Below are 20834 nucleotides of genomic sequence, written 5' to 3' on the forward strand. Positions count from 1 at the left end.
CTTTCAGACACTGCCGGATTTGTCCTGCATTTGAGGACTGATCTGCAGGGTGTGCCAGATCTGTCCTGCTTGTTTTAGATACTGCCAGATCTGTCCTGCTTGTTTTAGATGCTGCCGGATCTGTCCTGCTTGTGTAGGGGTGATCTTCCAGGCTCTACTGGAACTTTCCTGCTGGTGTGTGACTCATGGATCTGTCCTGCTGATTTAGGGCGGCTCTTCCAGGTTCTGCTGGATCTGTTCTGCTGGGGTGAGCTTGGGTGGAGGCATGTGAATGTTCATCCTTCATTATCTCCATTATGTTCATTATTATGTCCTTGTGATGTCTCACATTCTGTCACCCATCAGAAGTGCTTCTCTCCTCTCTCACTTCATCACATCATCATCTTCTCCTCCTTCTTTTGGTTGGCCAGCTAATTAGCGGTTGCCGCTGTCATTTTTGTGATGTTGCAGCTAGTTATATGAGCCCAGTTGCATAGTCACAAAAGTGATCATTGGAAACTGTGTCTCTTCTTCCAGGCCCTCACTCCTCAACCCCGCCCCTCACTCCTAAACCCCGCCCCTCTTCCTCAACCCCGCCCCTCACTCCTCAACCCCGCTCCTTTTCCTCAACCCCACCCCTCACTCCTAAACCCCACCCCTCTTACTCAACCCCTCCCCTCACTCCTCAACCCCGCCCCTCTTCCTCAACCCCACCCCTCCATCCTAAACCCCACCCCTCTTCCTCAACCCCACCCCTCCATCCTAAACCCCACCCCTCTTCCTCAACCTCGCCCCCTTCCTCAACCTCGCCCTTCTTCCTCAACCCCACCCCTCCCTTATCTAATCCCTCCCCTCCACTCTATCTTCTCCCCTCCTTATCCACCCCTCCCTAATATCTCCCCTCTCTAATCCCTCCCCTCCTCATCCACCCCTCCCTAGCCCCTCCCCTTCTCTTCCACCCCTCCCTTATCTAATCCCTCCCCTCCACTCTACCTTCTCCCCTCCTTATCCACCCCTCCCTAATATCTCCCCTCTCTAATCCCTCCCCTCCTCATCCACCCCTCCCCTCTCTAGCCCCTCCCCTCCTCTTCCACCCCTCCCCTCTCTTTCTGCTTCAGTAATCTTTTCCTCGCTTCCCTGAGCTCACCTGGTTTGGTTTTTTTTCCTCTCTCCCTGTCTCTCTCTGATTCTCTGTCTCTTTCTCTTTGTCTGTCTCTCTTTTTTTAAACCATCTTCTTTGAGCTCTTCCTGTGAAATATGAGGTGCTTTTCAAAGCTCAGGTGAAGTCTTTTATGCAGGAGTGTGGTCTGCTTATTTTGATATATTCATATAGCTTTATTTCCTGTCAGTACCTTTTCTTTTTTTTCTGAGAAAGGTTGTTTTGATAAATAATGCTTTTGTAATCATCCTTAACAGATTATATTTTTCACATTTTCTGCAGCAGTGGTAAACAGCCTTGAGGTATTCACACAATTGAGAGACTGTGTGTGTGTGTGTGTATTGAATTCTTGAATGAAATAAGTAAAAAGAAATGTAAAGATATAAGAGTAAGATAAAAACACTAACACATGAAACCACAGTCTAATAGAAACATAAAGGCTAATGGCATGCCAGGCATTGTGAGCAGTGTTGTAGACATGTACATCAGGAGAAGGTAGATGGGGTTTCTGTGGGTGTACGACATCGCTAATAGTGCATTAACATTAATGCATCCCAGACTCATCATTCCTTGATTGGTAGCACACAAAGCATGTTTGGGTTTTGCTGCTGTGTTTGGGTTTTGCTGCTGTGTTTGGGTTTTGCTGCAGTGTTTGGGTTTTGCTGCAGTGTTTGGGTTTTGCTGCTGTATTTGGGTTTTGCTGCCTTCCAACAGTATAAGAGTGGGATCCCATTTGGGTGGATTTTAGATGCCTGTAACCTGTCTGCTCAACTACACCTTCCAGACCTGCCAAAGCAGTACTACAATTGTTGGAGTGTTTGCAAACTGGCACAGGGTCCCCTGATTACTGTTTAAGACAATTACAATAACTCAGAAAATACACATTTGGAAAATTAAGTTGCTCAGGCCAAGAGCAAAATCTGTAACACAATATGTCTTATCCAGATTATCCATGGCTCAGATTTTTTTCAGCATTTCCAAAGTGTTTTCTAGAATTTTCTAAAGGCTGGACATTAAATCCAGAGTGCAGTGTTCTGCAGAATCCACATCAGACGTGTGTGTGTGTGTGTGTGTGTGTGTGTGTGTGTGTTTCATTACAGAAAGGTTAACAAGTGTTACCGGGGACGATCCTGTCCAATAATTATCCACTGCAGGCAAGTATGACTAAACTATTTGCACGTTTCAGTGTGACATATTTCCTGTGTATATGATTGGTTGTTTGTGAGGGTTGTGTGTGAGGGTTATGATTGGTTGTTTGTGAGGGTTGTGTGTGAGGGTTATGATTGGGTGTTTGTGAGGGTTATGATGGGTTGTGTGTGAGGGTTATGATTGGTTGTGTGTGAGGGTTATGATGGGTTGTGTGTGAGGGTTGTGTTTGAGGCTTATGATTGATTGTTTGTGAGGGTTGTGTGTGAGGGTTATGATGGGTTGTGTTTGAGGGCTATGATTGTTTGTGAGGGTTGTGTGTGAGGGTTATGATTGGTTGTTTGCGAGGGTTGTGTGTGAGGGTTATGATTGTTTGTGAGGGTTGTGTGTGGGGGTTATGATTGGTTGTTTGCGAGGGTTGTGTGTGAGGGTTATGATTGGTTGTTTGTGAGGCTTGTGTGTGAGGGTTATGATTGTGAAGGTTGTGTGTGAGGGTTATGATTGGTTGTGAGGGTTGTGTGTGAGGGTTATGATTGGTTGTGTGTGAGGGTTATGATTGTTTGTGAGGGTTATGATGGGTTGTTTGTGAGGGTTGTGTGTGAGGATTAAGATTGTAAGGGCTGTGTGTGAGGGTTATGATTAGTTGTTTGTGAGGGTTGTGTGTGAGGGTTATGATTGGTTGGTTGTGAGGGATATGATTGTAAGGGTTGTATGTGAGGGTTATGATTGGTTGTGTGTGAGGGTTATGATTGGTTGGTTGTGAGGGTTATGATTGTAAGGGTTGTGTGTGAGGGTTATGATTGGTTGGTTGTGAGGGATATGATTGTGAGGGTTGTGTGTGAGGGTTATGATTGGTTGTTTGTGAGGGTTGTGTGTGAGGGTTATGATTGGTTGGTTGTGAGGGTTATGATTGTGAGGGTTGTGTGTGAGGGTTGTGATTGGTCGGTTGTGAGGGTTATGATTGTGAGGGTTGTGTGTGAGGGTTATGATTGGTTGGTTGTGAGGGTTATGATTGTGAGGGTTGTGTGTGAGGGTTGTGATTGGTTGGTTGTGAGGGTTATGATTGTAAGGGTTGTGTGTGAGGGTTATGATTGTAAGGGTTGTGTGTGAGGGTTATGATTGGTTGGTTGTGAGGGTTATGATTGTAAGGGTTGTGTGTGAGGGTTATGATTGGTTGGTTGTGAGGGTTATGATTGTAAGGGTTGTGTGTGAGGGTTATGATTGGTTGGTTGTGAGGGTTATGATTGTAAGGGTTGTGTGTGAGGGTTATGATTGGTTGGTTGTGAGGGTTATGATTGTAAGGGTTGTGTGTGAGGGTTATGATTGGTTGGTTGTGAGGGTTGATTGGTTGGTTGTGAGGGTTATGACTGTAAGGGTTGTGTGTGAGGGTTATGATTGGTTGGTTGTGAGGGTTGTGATTGGTTGGTTGTGAGGGATATGATTGTGAGGGTTGTGTGTGAGGGTTATGATTGGTTGGTTGTGAGGGTTATGATTGTAAGGGTTGTGAGTGAGGGTTATGATTGGTTGGTTGTGAGGGTTATGATTGTAAGGGTTGTGTGTGAGGGTTGTGATTGGTTGGTTGTGAGGGTTATGATTGGTTGGTTGTGAGGGTTGTGATTGGTTGGTTGTGAGGGTTGTGATTGGTTGGTTGTGAGGGTTATGATTGGTTGGTTGTGAGGGTTGTGATTGGTTGGTTGTGAGGGTTGTGATTGGTTGGTTGTGAGGGTTATGATTGTGAGGGTTGTGTGTGAGGGTTGTGATTGGTTGGTTGTGAGGGTTATGATTGTGAGGGTTGTGTGTGAGGGTTATGATTGGTTGGTTGTGAGGGTTATGATTGTGAGGGTTGTGTGTGAGGGTTATGATTGGTTGGTTGTGAGGGTTATGATTGTAAGGGTTGTGTGTGAGGGTTATGATTGGTTGGTTGTGAGGGTTATGATTGTAAGGGTTGTGTATGAGGGTTATGATTGGTTGGTTGTGAGGGTTATGATTGTGAGGGTTGTGTGTGAGGGTTATGATTGGTTGGTTGTGAGGGTTATGATTGTAAGGGTTGTGAGTGAGGGTTGTGATTGGTTGGTTGTGAGGGTTATGATTGGTTGGTTGTGAGGGTTGTGATTGGTTGGTTGTGAGGGTTGTGATTGGTTGGTTGTGAGGGTTATGATTGTGAGGGTTGTGTGTGAGGGTTGTGATTGGTTGGTTGTGAGGGTTATGATTGTGAGGGTTGTGTGTGAGGGTTATGATTGGTTGGTTGTGAGGGTTATGATTGTGAGGGTTGTGAGTGAGGGTTGTGATTGGTTGGTTGTGAGGGTTATGATTGGTTGGTTGTGAGGGTTGTGATTGGTTGGTTGTGAGGGTTATGATTGGTTGGTTGTGAGGGTTGTGATTGGTTGGTTGTGAGGGTTATGATTGGTTGGTTGTGAGGGTTGTGATTGGTTGGTTGTGAGGGATATGATTGTGAGGGTTGTGTGTGAGGGTTATGATTGGTTGGTTGTGAGGGTTATGATTGTGAGGGTTGTGTGTGAGGGTTGTGATTGGTTGGTTGTGAGGGTTGTGATTGGTTGGTTGTGAGGGTTATGATTGGTTGTGTGTGAGGGTTGTGATTGGTTGGTTGTGAGGGTTATGATTGGTTGTGTGTGAGGGTTGTGATTGGTTGGTTGTGAGGGTTGTGATTGGTTGGTTGTGAGGGTTGTGATTTGTTGGTTGTGAGGGTTATGATTGTGAGGGTTGTGTGTGAGGGTTGTGATTGGTTGGTTGTGAGGGTTGTGATTGGTTGGTTGTGAGGGTTATGATTGTGAGGGTTGTGATTGGTTGGTTGTGAGGGTTATGATTGTGAGGGTTGTGTGTGAGGGTTATGATTGGTTGGTTGTGAGGGTTGTGATTGGTTGTGTGTGAGGGTTATGATTGGTTGGTTGTGAGGGTTATGATTGTGAGGGTTGTGTGTGAGGGTTGTGATTGGTTGGTTGTGAGGGTTGTGATTGGTTGGTTGTGAGGGTTATGATTGGTTGTGTGTGAGGGTTATGATTGGTTGGTTGTGAGGGTTATGATTGTGAGGGTTGTGTGTGAGGGTTATGATTGGTTGGTTGTGAGGGTTATGATTGTAAGGGTTGTGAGTGAGGGTTGTGATTGGTTGGTTGTGAGGGTTGTGATTGGTTGGTTGTGAGGGTTGTGATTGGTTGGTTGTGAGGGTTATGATTGGTTGGTTGTGAGGGTTGTGATTGGTTGGTTGTGAGGGTTATGATTGGTTGGTTGTGAGGGTTGTGATTGGTTGGTTGTGAGGGTTATGATTGGTTGGTTGTGAGGGTTGTGATTGGTTGGTTGTGAGGGTTATGATTGGTTGGTTGTGAGGGTTGTGATTGGTTGGTTGTGAGGGTTATGATTGTGAGGGTTGTGTGTGAGGGTTATGATTGGTTGGTTGTGAGGGTTATGATTGTGAGGGTTGTGTGTGAGGGTTGTGATTGGTTGGTTGTGAGGGTTGTGATTGGTTGGTTGTGAGGGTTATGATTGGTTGTGTGTGAGGGTTGTGATTGGTTGGTTGTGAGGGTTATGATTGGTTGTGTGTGAGGGTTGTGATTGGTTGGTTGTGAGGGTTGTGATTGGTTGGTTGTGAGGGTTGTGATTGGTTGGTTGTGAGGGTTGTGATTTGTTGGTTGTGAGGGTTATGATTGTGAGGGTTGTGTGTGAGGGTTGTGATTGGTTGGTTGTGAGGGTTGTGATTGGTTGGTTGTGAGGGTTGTGATTTGTTGGTTGTGAGGGTTATGATTGTGAGGGTTGTGTGTGAGGGTTGTGATTGGTTGGTTGTGAGGGTTATGATTGTGAGGGTTGTGTGTGAGGGTTGTGATTGGTTGGTTGTGAGGGTTATGATCGTGAGGGTTGTGTGTGAGGGTTGTGATTGGTTGTGTGTGAGGGTTATGATTGGTTGGTTGTGAGGGTTATGATTGTGAGGGTTGTGTGTGAGGGTTGTGATTGGTTGTGTGTGAGGGTTATGATTGGTTGGTTGTGAGGGTTATGATTGTGAGGGTTGTGTGTGAGGGTTGTGATTGGTTGGTTGTGAGGGTTGTGATTGGTTGGTTGTGAGGGTTATTGGGTGGGGCTGTTTTTTGAGTGCTATGGGGCTCTGACAACTTGGCTGTGCAGCACTGTAGATGATGCAACAGCAGAGAAATCTCACACACACATGAGCAGTTTGAACACACTCACATGAGTGAAGTCTCACTACTTTTGTTGTTACACCCCAATCTGTCTCACTCACTCTCTCTACCTCTCACACTCTACCTCTCACTCTCTCCCTACCTCTCTCACCCTCTACCTCTCACACTCTCTCTACCTCTCACACTCTACCTCTCACTCTCTCCCTACCTCTCTCACCCTCTACCTCTCACTCTCTCCCTACCTCTCTCACCCTCTACCTCTCACTCTCTCCCTACCTCTCACCCTCTACCTCTCACTCTCTCCCTACCTCTCACCCTCTACCTCTCACTCTCTCTCTACCTCTCTCACCCTCTACCTCTCACTCTCTCCCTATCTCTCACTCTCTCCCTACCTCTCACTCTCTACCTCTCACTCTCTCCCTATCTCTCACTCTCTCCCTACCTCTCACTCTCTACCTCTCACTCTCTCCCTACCTCTCTCCCTCTACCTCTCACTCTCTCCCTACCTCTCACTCTCTACCTCTCACTCTCTCCCTATCTCTCACTCTCTCCCTACCTCTCACCCTCTACCTCTCACTCTCTCCCTACCTCTCACTCTCTCCCTACCTCTCACTCTCTCTCTACCTCTCACTCTCTCCCTACCTCTCACTCTCTCCCTATCTCTCACTCTCCCTATCTCTCACTCTCTCCCTACCTCTCACTCTCTCCCTACCTCTCACTCTCTCCCTATCTCTCACTCTCTCCCTACCTCTCACTCTCTCCCTATCTCTCACTCTCTCCCTACCTCTCACCCTCTACCTCTCACTCTCTCCCTACCTCTCTCACCCTCTACCTCTCACTCTCTCCCTACCTCTCACTCTCTCTATCTCTCACCCTCTACCTCTCACTCTCTCTCTCTTCCTCACTCTCTCTTTCTCTACCTCTCACTCTCTCTACGTCTCACTCTCTCTCTCTCTCTCTACCTCTACCTCTCTCACTCTTTCTCCCTCCAGTGACGGATCAGGCAGGAGTGGGAGTTACATTCTGATAGACATGGTACTGAATAAAATGGCTAAAGGTGGGTAGTGACTACACACACACACACACACGCACACACACACACACGCAGCATTGCCATGACAACGATAAAGCCCCTGTTTTCAGTTGAAGGTCTTGCAATGCGTTAAAGGCAATGAAGAGGATTGAGGGTGTGTGTGTGTGTGTGTGGGGGGGGGGGGGTGACAGGGTGGGAGAGAGAGGGAGGGGGAGGTGAAGGAGAGAGGGTGGGAGAGGGAGGGAGGGGGAGGTGAAGGAGAGAGGGTGGGAGAGAGAGGGAGGGGGGAAGGGAGAGTGAGAAAAAGGTCTGAGAATGAGGAAGTGGTGAGAGGGCCAGAAACATCACATCACATCACATCACATCTATATATATATCACATCACATCACATCTATCACATCACATCACATCACATCTATATTTACTTCATCCGTGCTGCTTCTGCCCTGGCATCCTGTGACACCTGCCCCCTGTGACACCTGCCCCCTGTGGCACCTGCCCCCTGAGACACCTGCCCCCTGTGACACCTCCCCCCTGTGACACCTGCCCCCTGTGGCACCTGCCCCCTGAGACACCTGCCCCCTGAGACACCTGCCCCCTGTGGCACCTGCCCCCTGAGACACCTGCCCCCTGTGACACCTCCCCCCTGTGACACCTCCCCCCTGTGACACCTGCCCCCTGAGACACCTGCCCCCTGTGGCACCTGCCCCCTGAGACACCTGCCCCCTGTGACACCTCCCCCCTGTGACACCTCCCCCCTGTGACACCTGCCCCCTGAGACACCTGCCCCCTGTGGCACCTGCCCCCTGAGACACCTGCCCCCTGAGACACCTGCCCCCTGTGGCACCTGCCCCCTGTGACACCTCCCCCCTGTGACACCTCCCCCCTGTGACACCTGCCCCCTGAGACACCTGCCCCCTGTGGCACCTGCCCCCTGTGACACCTCCCCCCTGTGACACCTCCCCCCTGTGGCACCTGCCCCCTGAGACACCTGCCCCCTGAGACACCTGCCCCCTGTGACACCTGCCCCCTGTGACACCTGCCCCCTGAGACACCTGCCCCCTGTGGCACCTGCCCCCTGAGACACCTGCCCCCTATGACACCTGCCCCCTATGACACCTGCCCCCTGAGACACCTGCCCCCTGAGACACCTGCGCCCTGTGACACCTGCCCCCTGAGACACCTGCCCCCTGAGACACCTGCCCCCTGAGACACCCGCCCCCTGTGGCACCCGCCCCCTGTGGCACCCGCCCCCTGAGACACCCGCCCCCTGTGGCACCCGCTCCCTGTGGCACCCGCCCCCTGAGACACCCGCCCCCTGTGGCACCTGCCCCCTGAGACACCCGCCCCCTGAGACACCCGCCCCCTGTGGCACCCGCCCCCTGAGACACCCGCCCCCTGAGACACCCGCCCCCTGTGGCACCCGCCCCCTGAGACACCCGCCCCCTGTGGCACCCGCCCCCTGTGGCACCCGCCCCCTGAGACACCTGCCCCCTGTGGCACCCGCCCCCTGTGGCACCCGCCCCCTGAGACACCCGCCCCCTGTGGCACCTGCCCCCTGTGACACCTGCCCCCTGTGGAAGCATCTGGGCCTGACATGCTTTTCTTAGAATAAAATGAATTCAGTTCAATTCATATCCTCCCCCCCTTACCATCACCGTCACCCCAACACCCCATCTTTTTACCTCACCCCAACACCCTCGCTGTTTACCTCACCTGTTTACCTCAACATCCTCCCTGTTTACCTCATCCCAACACCTCACCTGTTTACATCACCCCAACACCCTCCCTGTTTACCTCACCCCAACACCTCACCTGTTTACATCACCCCAACTCCCTCCCTGTTTACCATCAACATCACCCCAACACCTTGCCCATTTACCTAACCCTGTCAACCCAACTCCCTCCCCAAGAGAGTGATTGAGAGTGAGTCTGGCAGGCACATATAGGGTGTTCACCCTGTCACTCAGTCTAACCCTAACCCTACCTCTAACCCTAACCCCCCCCCACCCTACCTCTACCCCTAACCCTGTAACCCTATCCCTCTACCCCTAACCCTGTAACCCTATCCCTCTACCCCTAACCCTAACCCTGTAACCCTAACCCTGTAACCCTATCCCTCTAACCCTAACCCTGTAACCCTAACCCTCTACCCCTAACCCTGTAACCCTAACCCTGTAACCCTATCCCTCTACCCCTAACCCTGTAACCCTAACCCTCTACCCCTAACCCTGTAACCCTATCCCTCTACCCCTAACCCTGTAACCCTATCCCTCTACCCCTATCCCTTTACCCCTAACCCTGTAACCCTAACCCTCTACCCCTAACCCTGTAACCCTAACCCTGTAACCCTATCCCTCTACCCCTAACCTTAACCCTAACCCTGTAACCCTAACCCTCTACCCCTAACCCTGTAACCCTAACCCTCTACCCCTAACCCTGTAACCCTATCCATCTACCCCTAACCCTAACCCTGTAACCCTCATCCCTCTACCCCTAACCCTGTAACCCTATCCCTCTACCCCTAACCCTGTAACCCTATCCCTCTACCCCTAACCCTAACCCTGTAACCCTAACCCTGTAACCCTAACCCTCTACCTCTAACCCTAACCCTGTAACCCTAACCCTGTAACCCTAACCCTCTACCCCTACCCCTAACCCTGTAACCCTAACCCTCTACCCCTCTTGCAGGTGCTAAGGAGATTGATATAGCTGCAACTCTGGAGCACCTGCGGGATCAGAGAGCAGGAATGGTGCACACCAAGGTAACCACAACACACCTAACCACAACTACACCTAACTACACTTAACCACAACACACCTAACCACAACTACACCTAACTACACATAACCACAACACACCTAACTACACATAACCACAACACACCTAACCACAACTACACCTAACTACACTTAACCACAACACACCTAACTACACAACACCACAACACACCTAACCACAACTACACCTAACTACACATAACCACAACTACACCTAACTACACGACACCACACATAACCACAACTACACCTAACTACACATAACCACAACTACACCTAACTCAATCAATCAATCAAATTTTATTTATATAGCGCTTTTTACAACAGTTGTTGTCACAAAGCAGCTTTACAAGTGCCGAGTCCTAGCCCCCAGTGAGCAAGCCAAGGGCGACAGTGGCAAGGAAAAACTCCCTAGTTTTTTTTGCATGAGGAAGAAACCTTGAGAGGAACCAAGACTCAGGGGGGGAACCCATCCTCCTCTGGCCGACACCGGTCACCATGACAACAACAACAATTTAGACAGAAGGAAATATAGAAAACTACACTTAACCACAACACACCTAACTACACTTAACCACAACACACCTAACTACACGATACTACACCTACCCACAACTACACCTAACTAAACTTAACCATAATAATTACACCTAACTACACCACACTACACCACACCTAACTACACTTCACCACAGCACACCTAAATACACCAAATCACAACAAACCTCAACAGACCTAATAAGACCTAACCACAACACACGTATCTACACCTAACTGCACCTAACCACAACAAACCACACTACAACCAACCACAACATACCTTACTACACTTAACCACAACAAACATAACTACTGTACACCTAACCACAACACACCTAACTACACTTAACCACAACTACATCTAACCACAATACACCACACTACATCTAACCACACTACACCTTACTACACTTAACCACAACAAACCACACTACAACCAACCACAACATACCTTACTGCACTTAACCACAACAAACCTAACTACTGTACACCTAACCACAACACACCTTACTACACTTAACCACAACAAACCACACTACAACCAACCACAACATACCTTACTACACTTAACCACAACAAACCTAACTACTGTACACCTAACCACAACATACCTTACTACACTTAACCACAACAAACCACACTACAACCAACCACAACACACCTAACTACACTTAACCATAACTACACCTAACCTCAACACACCTAACTACACCTAACCACAACATACCTTACTACACTTAACCACAACAAACCTCACTACAACCAACCACAACACACCAGACAGATCTCCACCATGTCACTGACGCAGCATTGAGCACATTGGCCTTGTCCAGACCTGTAATTCAAAGGTCAAACATTTTCATAGAGTAATAATCACAGTCTGCAGTTACACCATTTAATTACACATTGCTATTGCACCAGCTCACACTCCATGTCAACCACACCCCACTGTTGTCATTGATCCTGTACAATCAGTCTATTATTTAACGCCAGACAGTCAAGACCACAGGGGTCTGAACATTTGATTCAGACTGATTTTGTTTTGGACGCACCAAGGGTGAAGGTTATGTGTTAGGGTTAGGTTTAATCTATGGTTAGGTGTTAGGGTTAGGTTTATTCTATGGTTAGGTATTAGGGTTATTCTATGGTTAGGTGTTAGGATTAGGGTTAATCTATGGTTAGGTGGTGTTTATGAAGGCAGTCACATCATTTTCAACAACACTCCACCATCACCCCACCAACACTCCACCAACACTCCATCAACACTCCACCAACACTCCACCAGCACTCCACTATTACTCCACCAACACTCCACCATCACTCCACCAACACTCCACCATCACTCCACCAACACTCCACCAACACTCCACTATTACTCCACCAACACTCCACCAACACTCCACCATCACTCCACCATCACTCCATCAACACTCCACCAACACTCCACCAGCACTCCACTATTACTCCACCAACACTCCACCATTACTCCACCAACACTCCACCATCACTCCACCAACACTCCACCAACACTCCACTATTACTCCACCAACACTCCACCAACACTCCACCAACACTCCACCATCACTCCACCATCACTCCATCAACACTCCACCAACACTCCACCATCACTCCACCATCACTCCACCAACACTCCAACACTCCACCATCACTCCACCATCACTCCACCAACACTCCAACACTCCACCATCACTCCACCAACACTCCACCAACACTCCACCATCACTCCACCAACACTCCACCAACACTCCACCATCACCCCACCATCATTCCACCAACACTCCACCAACACTCCACCATCATTCCACCATCACTCCACCATCACTCCACCAGCACTCCACAAACACTCCACCATCACTCCACCATCACTCCACCATCACTCCACCAACACTCCACCAGCACTCCACTATTACTCCACCATCACTCCACCAACATTCCACCAACATTCCACCATCACTCCACCATCACTCCACCAACACTCCACCATCACTCCACCATCACTCCACCATCACTCCACCAACACTCCACCAACACTCCACCAGCACTCCACTATTACTCCACCATCACTCCACCAACATTCCACCATCACTCCACCAACACTCCACCATCACTCCACCATCACCCCACCAACTGTTTTAAATGTTAAAATGTGTTTTCCTGGCATGCTGAATGTAATAATGTGATTAGAGGCAGTGTTGCAACATCATGTTGTTGACATGAGCACATTCACTACAACATTCTGGGTGAAATCTGTGGACTTAATGAAGGAAGCAGTCACCAGCTGGACTGAAGAAACCCAGTTATTCAATCCAGAGAAAAGGAAAATGATGCCCTCCTAAAATCTTCTCTCTTGATTATTCAAAATGTGGTATTCATGTTTGACAGATATCACTGTAAATTTTTTATCTGGTAAATGTGTGTTTCAGATTTCATCCTGCTTTTTTAAATGTGTTTTATCATTCTGGGTTTTGTCTTTCATCCTAGGTTAAAAGCACTTCTGTCCAGATACATGGGGGTTCAGGGTCAGCCTTCACATGGTCTAGGATATGCCTGCCAGAGACGCACGCACACACACACACACACACACACACACACACACACACACACACACACACACACACGTGCTCGGCTTCTATATGCACTTCTACAGTCTGGCATGGACTCAGAGTGGAGTGGGCAAATGTAGTCTGACTATGACCAGTAGAGGGCAGCAGTGAGAAGCAACAGCCATAATAATAATAATACTACTGTAGCTTTTACAACACTACTGTAGCTTTAATAATACTACTGTAGCTTTAATAATACTACTGTAGCGTTTACAACACTACTGTAGCTTTAATAATATTACTGTAGCTTTAATAATACTACTGTAGCTTTTACAACACTACTGTAGCTTTAATAATATTACTGTAGCTTTAATAATACTACTGTAGCTTTTACAACACTACTGTAGCTTTAATAATACTACTGTAGCTTTAATAATACTACTGTAGCTTTTACAACACTACTGTAGCTTTAATAATACTACTGTAGCTTTAATAATACTACTGTAGCTTTTACAACACTACTGTAGCTTTAATAATACTACTGTAGCTTTTACAACACTATTGTAGCTTTAATAATACTACTGTAGCGTTTACAACACTACTGTAGCTTTAATAATACTATGCAGTGAGAAGGTAGTTAATAACACTACTGTATCTTTGTGGTGTGTAGCTGAACCGTTTCCTTGTGTTTCTGTCCTCTTTCTGCAGGAGCAGTTTGAGTTCACACTGACAGCAGTAGCAGAAGAGGTGAATGCCATCCTTAAAGCCCTTCCCCAGTGAGGGAGGTGTAGCACTCTCTCCATCTCTCTTTCTCTCTCCATCTCTCTGTCTCCCCCTCTCTCCCTCCATCTCTTTCCTCTCTCACTCTCTTTTCATCTGGCTCTCTCTGTCTCCTACTCTCTCTATATATATTTTTTTTTCCATGAGACAGTCACTTCTTCCTCTCTTTGCTATAATGTAATAGAAATTGTCACAGAAAATACAAGTAGTGCAGAAATTAGAAATGATGAAATTACTCTATAAATATATATATTTACATATACCAATGTACTGCATACAAGTCTTCAGAGTTGTGCAGATAATTATCTCTGAAATTACAATTTAGAATTATATTTTATTTTGTGCAAACAAATAAATACTGTATTTGATGATGCACCTTGGTTGGCAGTGTATATAATAGCCAATAATATGTATTTATATATGTATGTATAATCTGTGTGTATTTGTGTAAGGTGGATTTGTTTTATCAGTGCAGAGTTTCACAGTTTGCTGTGATAATGTTTACTGAAGGAAAGATGAGCAATATCATGTGTTAGAAAAGTATTATACGTTATTCTATAGTATTATGTAGTATCATATATTATTATATTTTATTAATATAGTATTATATATTCTAAAGTCGGTAACACTTTACATTAAGTGTTGACTAACATGAAGTAATGCATTAGTTAACATGAACAACACATGAAGTAACACATTAACAATAATTAACTAATGTTAAGTAAACATGTAACAATTGCAGCTCCTGTTTTGACTCTTTGTTGCTCAAACCTTAACACTTAATGTAAAGTGTTACCCTAAATTCTATTGTTTTGTGTTAGATCGCTAGATTCAGATATACAAAGGATATTGTGAATTTTCTGTGTTACTTGATCAGTTAATATATCATACTGAAAAGATAAATCAGAATATTGCTTAGTTGTTTATAATATTTTTGTGTAGAGAATATAGAGCATAAAATAATAAAGTTTAACGTGAATGGATCATTGTTTCAATCTGAGTGTTTCTTGTTTATAAAGACACAAGCCTAACTGAGCCCACATACAATTGGAGATGGAGTTTCTGAAGGCTTCAGGTGATCTGGGTCTCTGGATGGTGAGCTACTTAACATATCTGGGTTTTCATTGGATGGTGAGCTACTTAACATATCTGGGTTCTCACTGGATGGCGAGCTTACTAACATATCTTGTGCAATGTAAGTGCGTCTAATTCTAATCTGAACCAGCTATGTTGTACTGGTGAGATTATACTTGAATCCAGACAACAAATTGTCACTTTTGCAGAAGGCAATAACTACAGAACATAAAGTTTAACAACTTGTGATTTTGTGGGAAGCTTCGGTTCAACTCAGGTATCAGGAGAATTACAGTGACGTCTGTAATCAACTACAAACCCAATATGTGTTGACACTGTAGCCAGTGAGGCTGTGGTTACACTGTGGTAGGCCGGTCTGGGTGACGGGGAGCAGTGCTGTGCAGCACACCAGGGATATTTGTGTTGGAATCACACTGCCCTTCCGCAGAAGACAGTGCTGCTTCAGGCCTGTGTTTGTCCTGGACGTGCAGGCTGAGGATCAGCTGGAACTACACAGACACAGTCAGACACAATCACAGACAGACACAATCACAGACACACACAATCACTGAATGACACAATCACAGACAGACACACAGACAGACACAATCACAGACAGACACAATCACTGACACACAGACACAATCACAGACAGACACAATTATTGACGCACAGACACAATCACTGACACACACAATCACTGACAGATACAATCACTGACACACATACACAATCACAGACAGACACAATCACTGTTCAGATGTGATGCTGACAGTGTTCAGTGATGAGGAAAGACAAATCGTGCTTTAAGAGGAAAATAAAAAGCAATATGGTTACTTTTCTTTCTTGAGTACAATCAGAATAAACAGCATGCAAATTCCCTATTAGCAAGGTCATTAATGATGTAGCCTTCCTGCTATTTTTGTATGCTCATTTGCATGACATTTGCATATGAAACACTATATTCTCTGCTTAACCTGTACCTCATCATTATGCAGCTAATCTGAATGTAATGCAGACATGCTAATCATCTTATGAATAACTTTATGGGAACTATAATTATGTACATTTAATTGGTTATCATCTGAAAGATTCAAGTTTATTAGAAAAAAAATATTGATGGTAATTGCTTCCTCTGCACCCACCTCATTATAAGATCTGTGATATCCTGTCTTCTCCCATTCAACAGGACTCCTGTATTCAGGTCTAGGTCTCCAGTTTCACTATGGCAGTAGCAAGGACTCATCTAAATCTCCTTTTAATGCTCTCCGTCTTGGACCTTTGTGTTATCTTCTAATCTGTCCTACCAGATGCATTTGTTGACCTTCTGCGGGTTCTGTCCTCTGTGTCTCTCCATCCTCTGTGTCCTCTGTGTCTCTCCATCCTCTGTGTCTCTACGTCTTCTGTGTCTCTGTCCTCTGTGTCTCTCTGTCCCCTGTGTCTCTCCGTCTTCTGTGTCTCTCTGTGTCTCTGGATCTCTTCCTTCAGAAGCTGCTTCCTTGGTTTGATCTCCGGTGCGATTTTGTCCAGAATGTGTCTTTGAGACGATTCCCAGACCCAGTATTAAACCACTGGGATGTAATTAAACCTGCTCAGATTAAGCAGGCCTAATGCATTAAGTGCTGATGTCATGGAGCAGTGTTGGGGTTGATGTTCACAATATAAAATCTCTAGAAAAAGGTGAAAGATGTCTGGGTGTCACTTAGAGAACAATAAGCCGTATCTGTAGATTCTCTGCAATTCTGGAATGTGAAGATAAAACCTGTGTCTCATGACATGGGGCATGGGAAGAGAGTGAAGCTCTCATTCACATTCACAGTTCTTCACGGAGCAAAGCTGAGAAGACCCAGGCCTCAAGAGCTCAGCTCAATCACAGCCACATAAAGAAGCTGAAAAACCCAATTATCCTCCAATATTATGCCCAAGTCCCCCATGACTAGTGCAGACCCAGGGTCCCAGGAGAGCTCTCTCAATAACACTTAAAACTCAGTCACAATCCAGCAGTCCAGCTCCTAATCACCTCTCTGGTCTGGAAGCTCTCCCAGGAACTGGACTAAGCCAGTCACTGATAAAATAAGACAAAGACAAGTTCTGCTCTGAGAATGTTGGCTGTTTTCACTCAGACATCCTTGAAAATCCTTCAGAAACCTACATCCTTAGTTGCTTTGAGCCATTTTAATTTCAGCATCGCTCAGACTTAAACAGGGCCAAAGAGCATGTCTTGACTGGCCCTTATGTGTGGCTTCATTAGTAGTGTAGTGTACTGCAGTGTAGTGTAGTATGCTCTAGTGTAGTGTGCTGTAGCATAGTGTAATATACTGTAGCATAGTAAAATGTAGTGTAGTGTGCTGTAGCATAGTGTAATGTATTGTAGTGAAGTGTAGTATAGTGTATGGTAGTGCAGTGTACAGTAGTGCAGTGTGCTGTAGCGTAGTGTACTGTAAGCGTAGTACTGTTGTACACAAGTAGTACACATAGTACCCACATGCACATTGGAGTCCTGGAATGCTTTAGAACTTTGGTGTCCAAAGTTGTAAAACAATTTTATTGGTTTTATCAACCAAACAACAAGATAGTGAATTGAGTGTCACTTGAAAGTACCTAATTAAACTTCACAAGAAAAGTCCCCATTAGGCCTGATTAAGGGTCACTGCTACAGTCTGTAAACATGACGCTAACGGGTAGAATGTGGTAGTGGTGGTGTCGCAACAGTGGGAGGGGAGGGACTTGGAAAAAAGTCTTTATTACCCACCAATGAGTCTTTATTATCATCAATGAGTCTTTATTATCATTAATGAGTCTTTATTACCCATTAATGAGCCTTTATTCCCCACCAATGAGTCTTTATTATCATCAATGAGTCTTTATTACCCATTAATGAGTCTTTATTACCCACCAATGAGTCTTTATTATCATTAATATGTCTGTTACCCATTAATGAGTCTTTATTACCATTAATAAGTCTTTATTACCCATTAATGAGTCTTTATTACCCATTAATGAGACTTTATTACCATCAATGAGTCTATATTATCATTAATGTTTTTATTATTCATTAATGAGACTTTATTATCCATTAATGAGTCTCTATTACCCATTAATGAGTCTTTACTACCCATTAATGAATCTTTATTATCATTAATAAATCTTTATTACCCATCAATGAGTCTTTATTACCCATTAATGAGTCTTTATTACTCACCAATGAGTCTTTATTACCAATTAAGAAGGCTTTATTACCCATTAAATAGTCTATTTGATCATTAATAAGTCTTTATTACCTATGAATGAGCCTATAATTGCAATTAAGTCTTTATTTGCCATGTAGACCTTTAAACACAACAAAGCAAAAGGCAGTAGTGCAGTGATCATACTCGGGCTGTCACTCAGGGGACTCCGGGGGTGTCGTATCACACTCAGCTTGGTAGTGTTCAGTGATGATGGCAGGACCCTGTGGGTCTAAAGACCGACTGAGAGAGGGACTACCAATGAGCTGCACATAAAAAAAAAGAATTAGGAGGGTAGGAATGGGGCGGAGCCTGTGCGTGAGAGTGTGTGAAAGTGGGCGTGTCTCTCTTAGGCTGCGCACCATGATACAGATATGACCGACATTAGCAGATAGCTTGCAGAATGAAAGGGTTTTACACTAAAGCCACCAGAGCACTATGAAGTGATGGTGCTGAAGTCACTCTGACTATTTTTGCACTGGTATCTCATTCCAAGAATTGTAAGACATTTGTGTTTAGCATATCCACATATACTCCCTATAGGGTTAGGGATTAGGGTTAGGTTGACATCCCCAGTGTAACGCGTTTTAGTCGGTTCACTCTAGTCTTCGTTTCGTTCTGTTTCTGGTTATTACACGTTTTGTTGTTGTGGTTATCGTGTGTCTGTCTCCTTCGGGGTTGGTCGTTGCCTTTGGGGAAACGTTGTCCCTCTAGTTCGCAACCCTGTTATGTTTGGTCTTTCCCCGTGTTTGTTCCTTTGATTTCCCTGTCTGTCAATGTTTCTATATTAAGGTCCCATGTCCGCGTGTGTTCTAATTTTGAGTTACGTGGTTAAAGCCCTGTGTAGTTGGATACTTAAAGTTTCGTTTGTCTTTTCTAAATCCAGGTGTTCTCTCCCTGCTCTCCCTTCCACTCGAATTATCAGAGACTACTGACGTGGTTATTTCTAATGTCTTGTTGATCTGGTCACCGTTTAAAGAGTTGTTACCGCCCATAATGTTATGTGGTTTATTTAAATGCCTCGGTGATCTGGTCGTCACGTAAAGAGTGTTATTGCCCATGTTACATGTGTTATGTACTGTCTCGTTCATCAAGTCACCACGTTAAGAGTTGTCACTGTTTTGTCTTAGTATTGTTAGGTTTTATAGTGAGTTGATGTAATCCCAGTGTTACGTGGTCTGTCCAGAATGCCTCGTCGGTCTCGTCACCGTGTCAGGAGTTTGTCCATTGGTCATCTGTCTTTGTATTCTAAATTAAATATACAGTCTACTGCAAGTACGACCCTGGTCTCTACATGTTTGTGTCCTTCTTCACCCAAGTCAGCAACAGAAACGTTATACCCAGTTAGAAAACGTTATACCCGTTATCCATCTCATATCTGTATGTTCTTATTTGTTCTGAACTCCACAAGTGTAGAAGAAAACTCATGTCTTTGCTTTTTTCTTCGGGTTTTCTTTCTTCTTCTGAAACTCCCACCACTGAGTCACTGTGCCGGCCACAGGCCCCAAGATCAGTTCCAGAACAGAAAAGCATTTTTCTTCTTTCTTCCTGGACTGATTTGCGGCGGCTGCTGAGAGTGTTGAGCTTGGACACTTTCCAGCGGGGCTGTGTGGGGAAGTGGTCCAGGTCCCACTGGGGGGGGTGGGGGTCCCACTGGGGGGTGGAGGGTCCCACTGGGGGGGTGGGGGTCCCACTGGGGGGTGGGAGCTTTGTAACCCCCCCCCCCCCCCCCCCCCCCCCCCCCACTCAAAGCAACAGCCCAGCTTGTAACAACACAGCAGCAGGAACAACTCATGCCTAGAGACGACTGTGAGCTTTTGATCTCCTTTAAATCACAAACAAACTTTTAAAACATGATACTAGTGGGCAATTATTCTTATAGTGCTTTTCTGAGGAATTGTGGCATCTGAATGAAGGTGACCTGTGGGGTTTGAATTCAAGCACACCAATGACCTGTTCAGTCTGGATTTAACCACAACAGGTGACCTGTGGGGAACAGTACTATGCTGGCCACAAGGTCAGCTGTGCTACAGTGAAATTACACTAGATGTCACAGCACTTGCCATAGTGACGCTTCATGAAAAAATACAGTAGGGAACAGTCTATAACTATAAGGGTTACACGGGTATAAGGGTATAACTATAAGGGTTATACGGGCATAATTATAAGGGTTATAAGGGTACAACTATAAGGGCTTTATGGGTATAACTATTAGGGCTTTACAGCTATAACTATAAGGGATATACGGGTTCAACTATAAGGGTTACACTGGTATAACTAAGGGCGTTATGGGTATAACTATAAGGGCTATATGAGTATAACTATAAGGGATATACGGGTTTAACTATAAGGGTTACACTGGTATAATTAAGGGCGTTATGGGTATAACTATAAGGGCTATATGA

General features: G+C 45.6%; 1 protein-coding gene across 2 annotated transcripts in view; it reads left to right on the forward strand.

The window, feature by feature from the left end:
- ptprn2 (protein tyrosine phosphatase receptor type N2) overlaps positions 1-15111 on the forward strand; it is a 205656-nt gene extending 190545 nt beyond the window's left edge. For both annotated transcript variants that reach the window (XM_076972719.1, XM_076972720.1), the window contains 4 exons: positions 2239-2292; positions 7422-7486; positions 10155-10228; positions 14057-15111. In XM_076972719.1, coding sequence (XP_076828834.1) covers positions 2239-2292; positions 7422-7486; positions 10155-10228; positions 14057-14128 — 265 coding nt within the window. In that variant the 3' untranslated portion in view covers positions 14129-15111. The remainder of the gene's footprint in view (positions 1-2238; positions 2293-7421; positions 7487-10154; positions 10229-14056) is intronic.
- The last annotated feature ends 5723 nt before the right edge of the window (positions 15112-20834 follow it).

This window comes from Brachyhypopomus gauderio, chromosome 14 (assembly GCF_052324685.1).
Source record: "Brachyhypopomus gauderio isolate BG-103 chromosome 14, BGAUD_0.2, whole genome shotgun sequence".
Classification (NCBI taxonomy): Eukaryota; Metazoa; Chordata; class Actinopteri; order Gymnotiformes; family Hypopomidae; genus Brachyhypopomus; species Brachyhypopomus gauderio.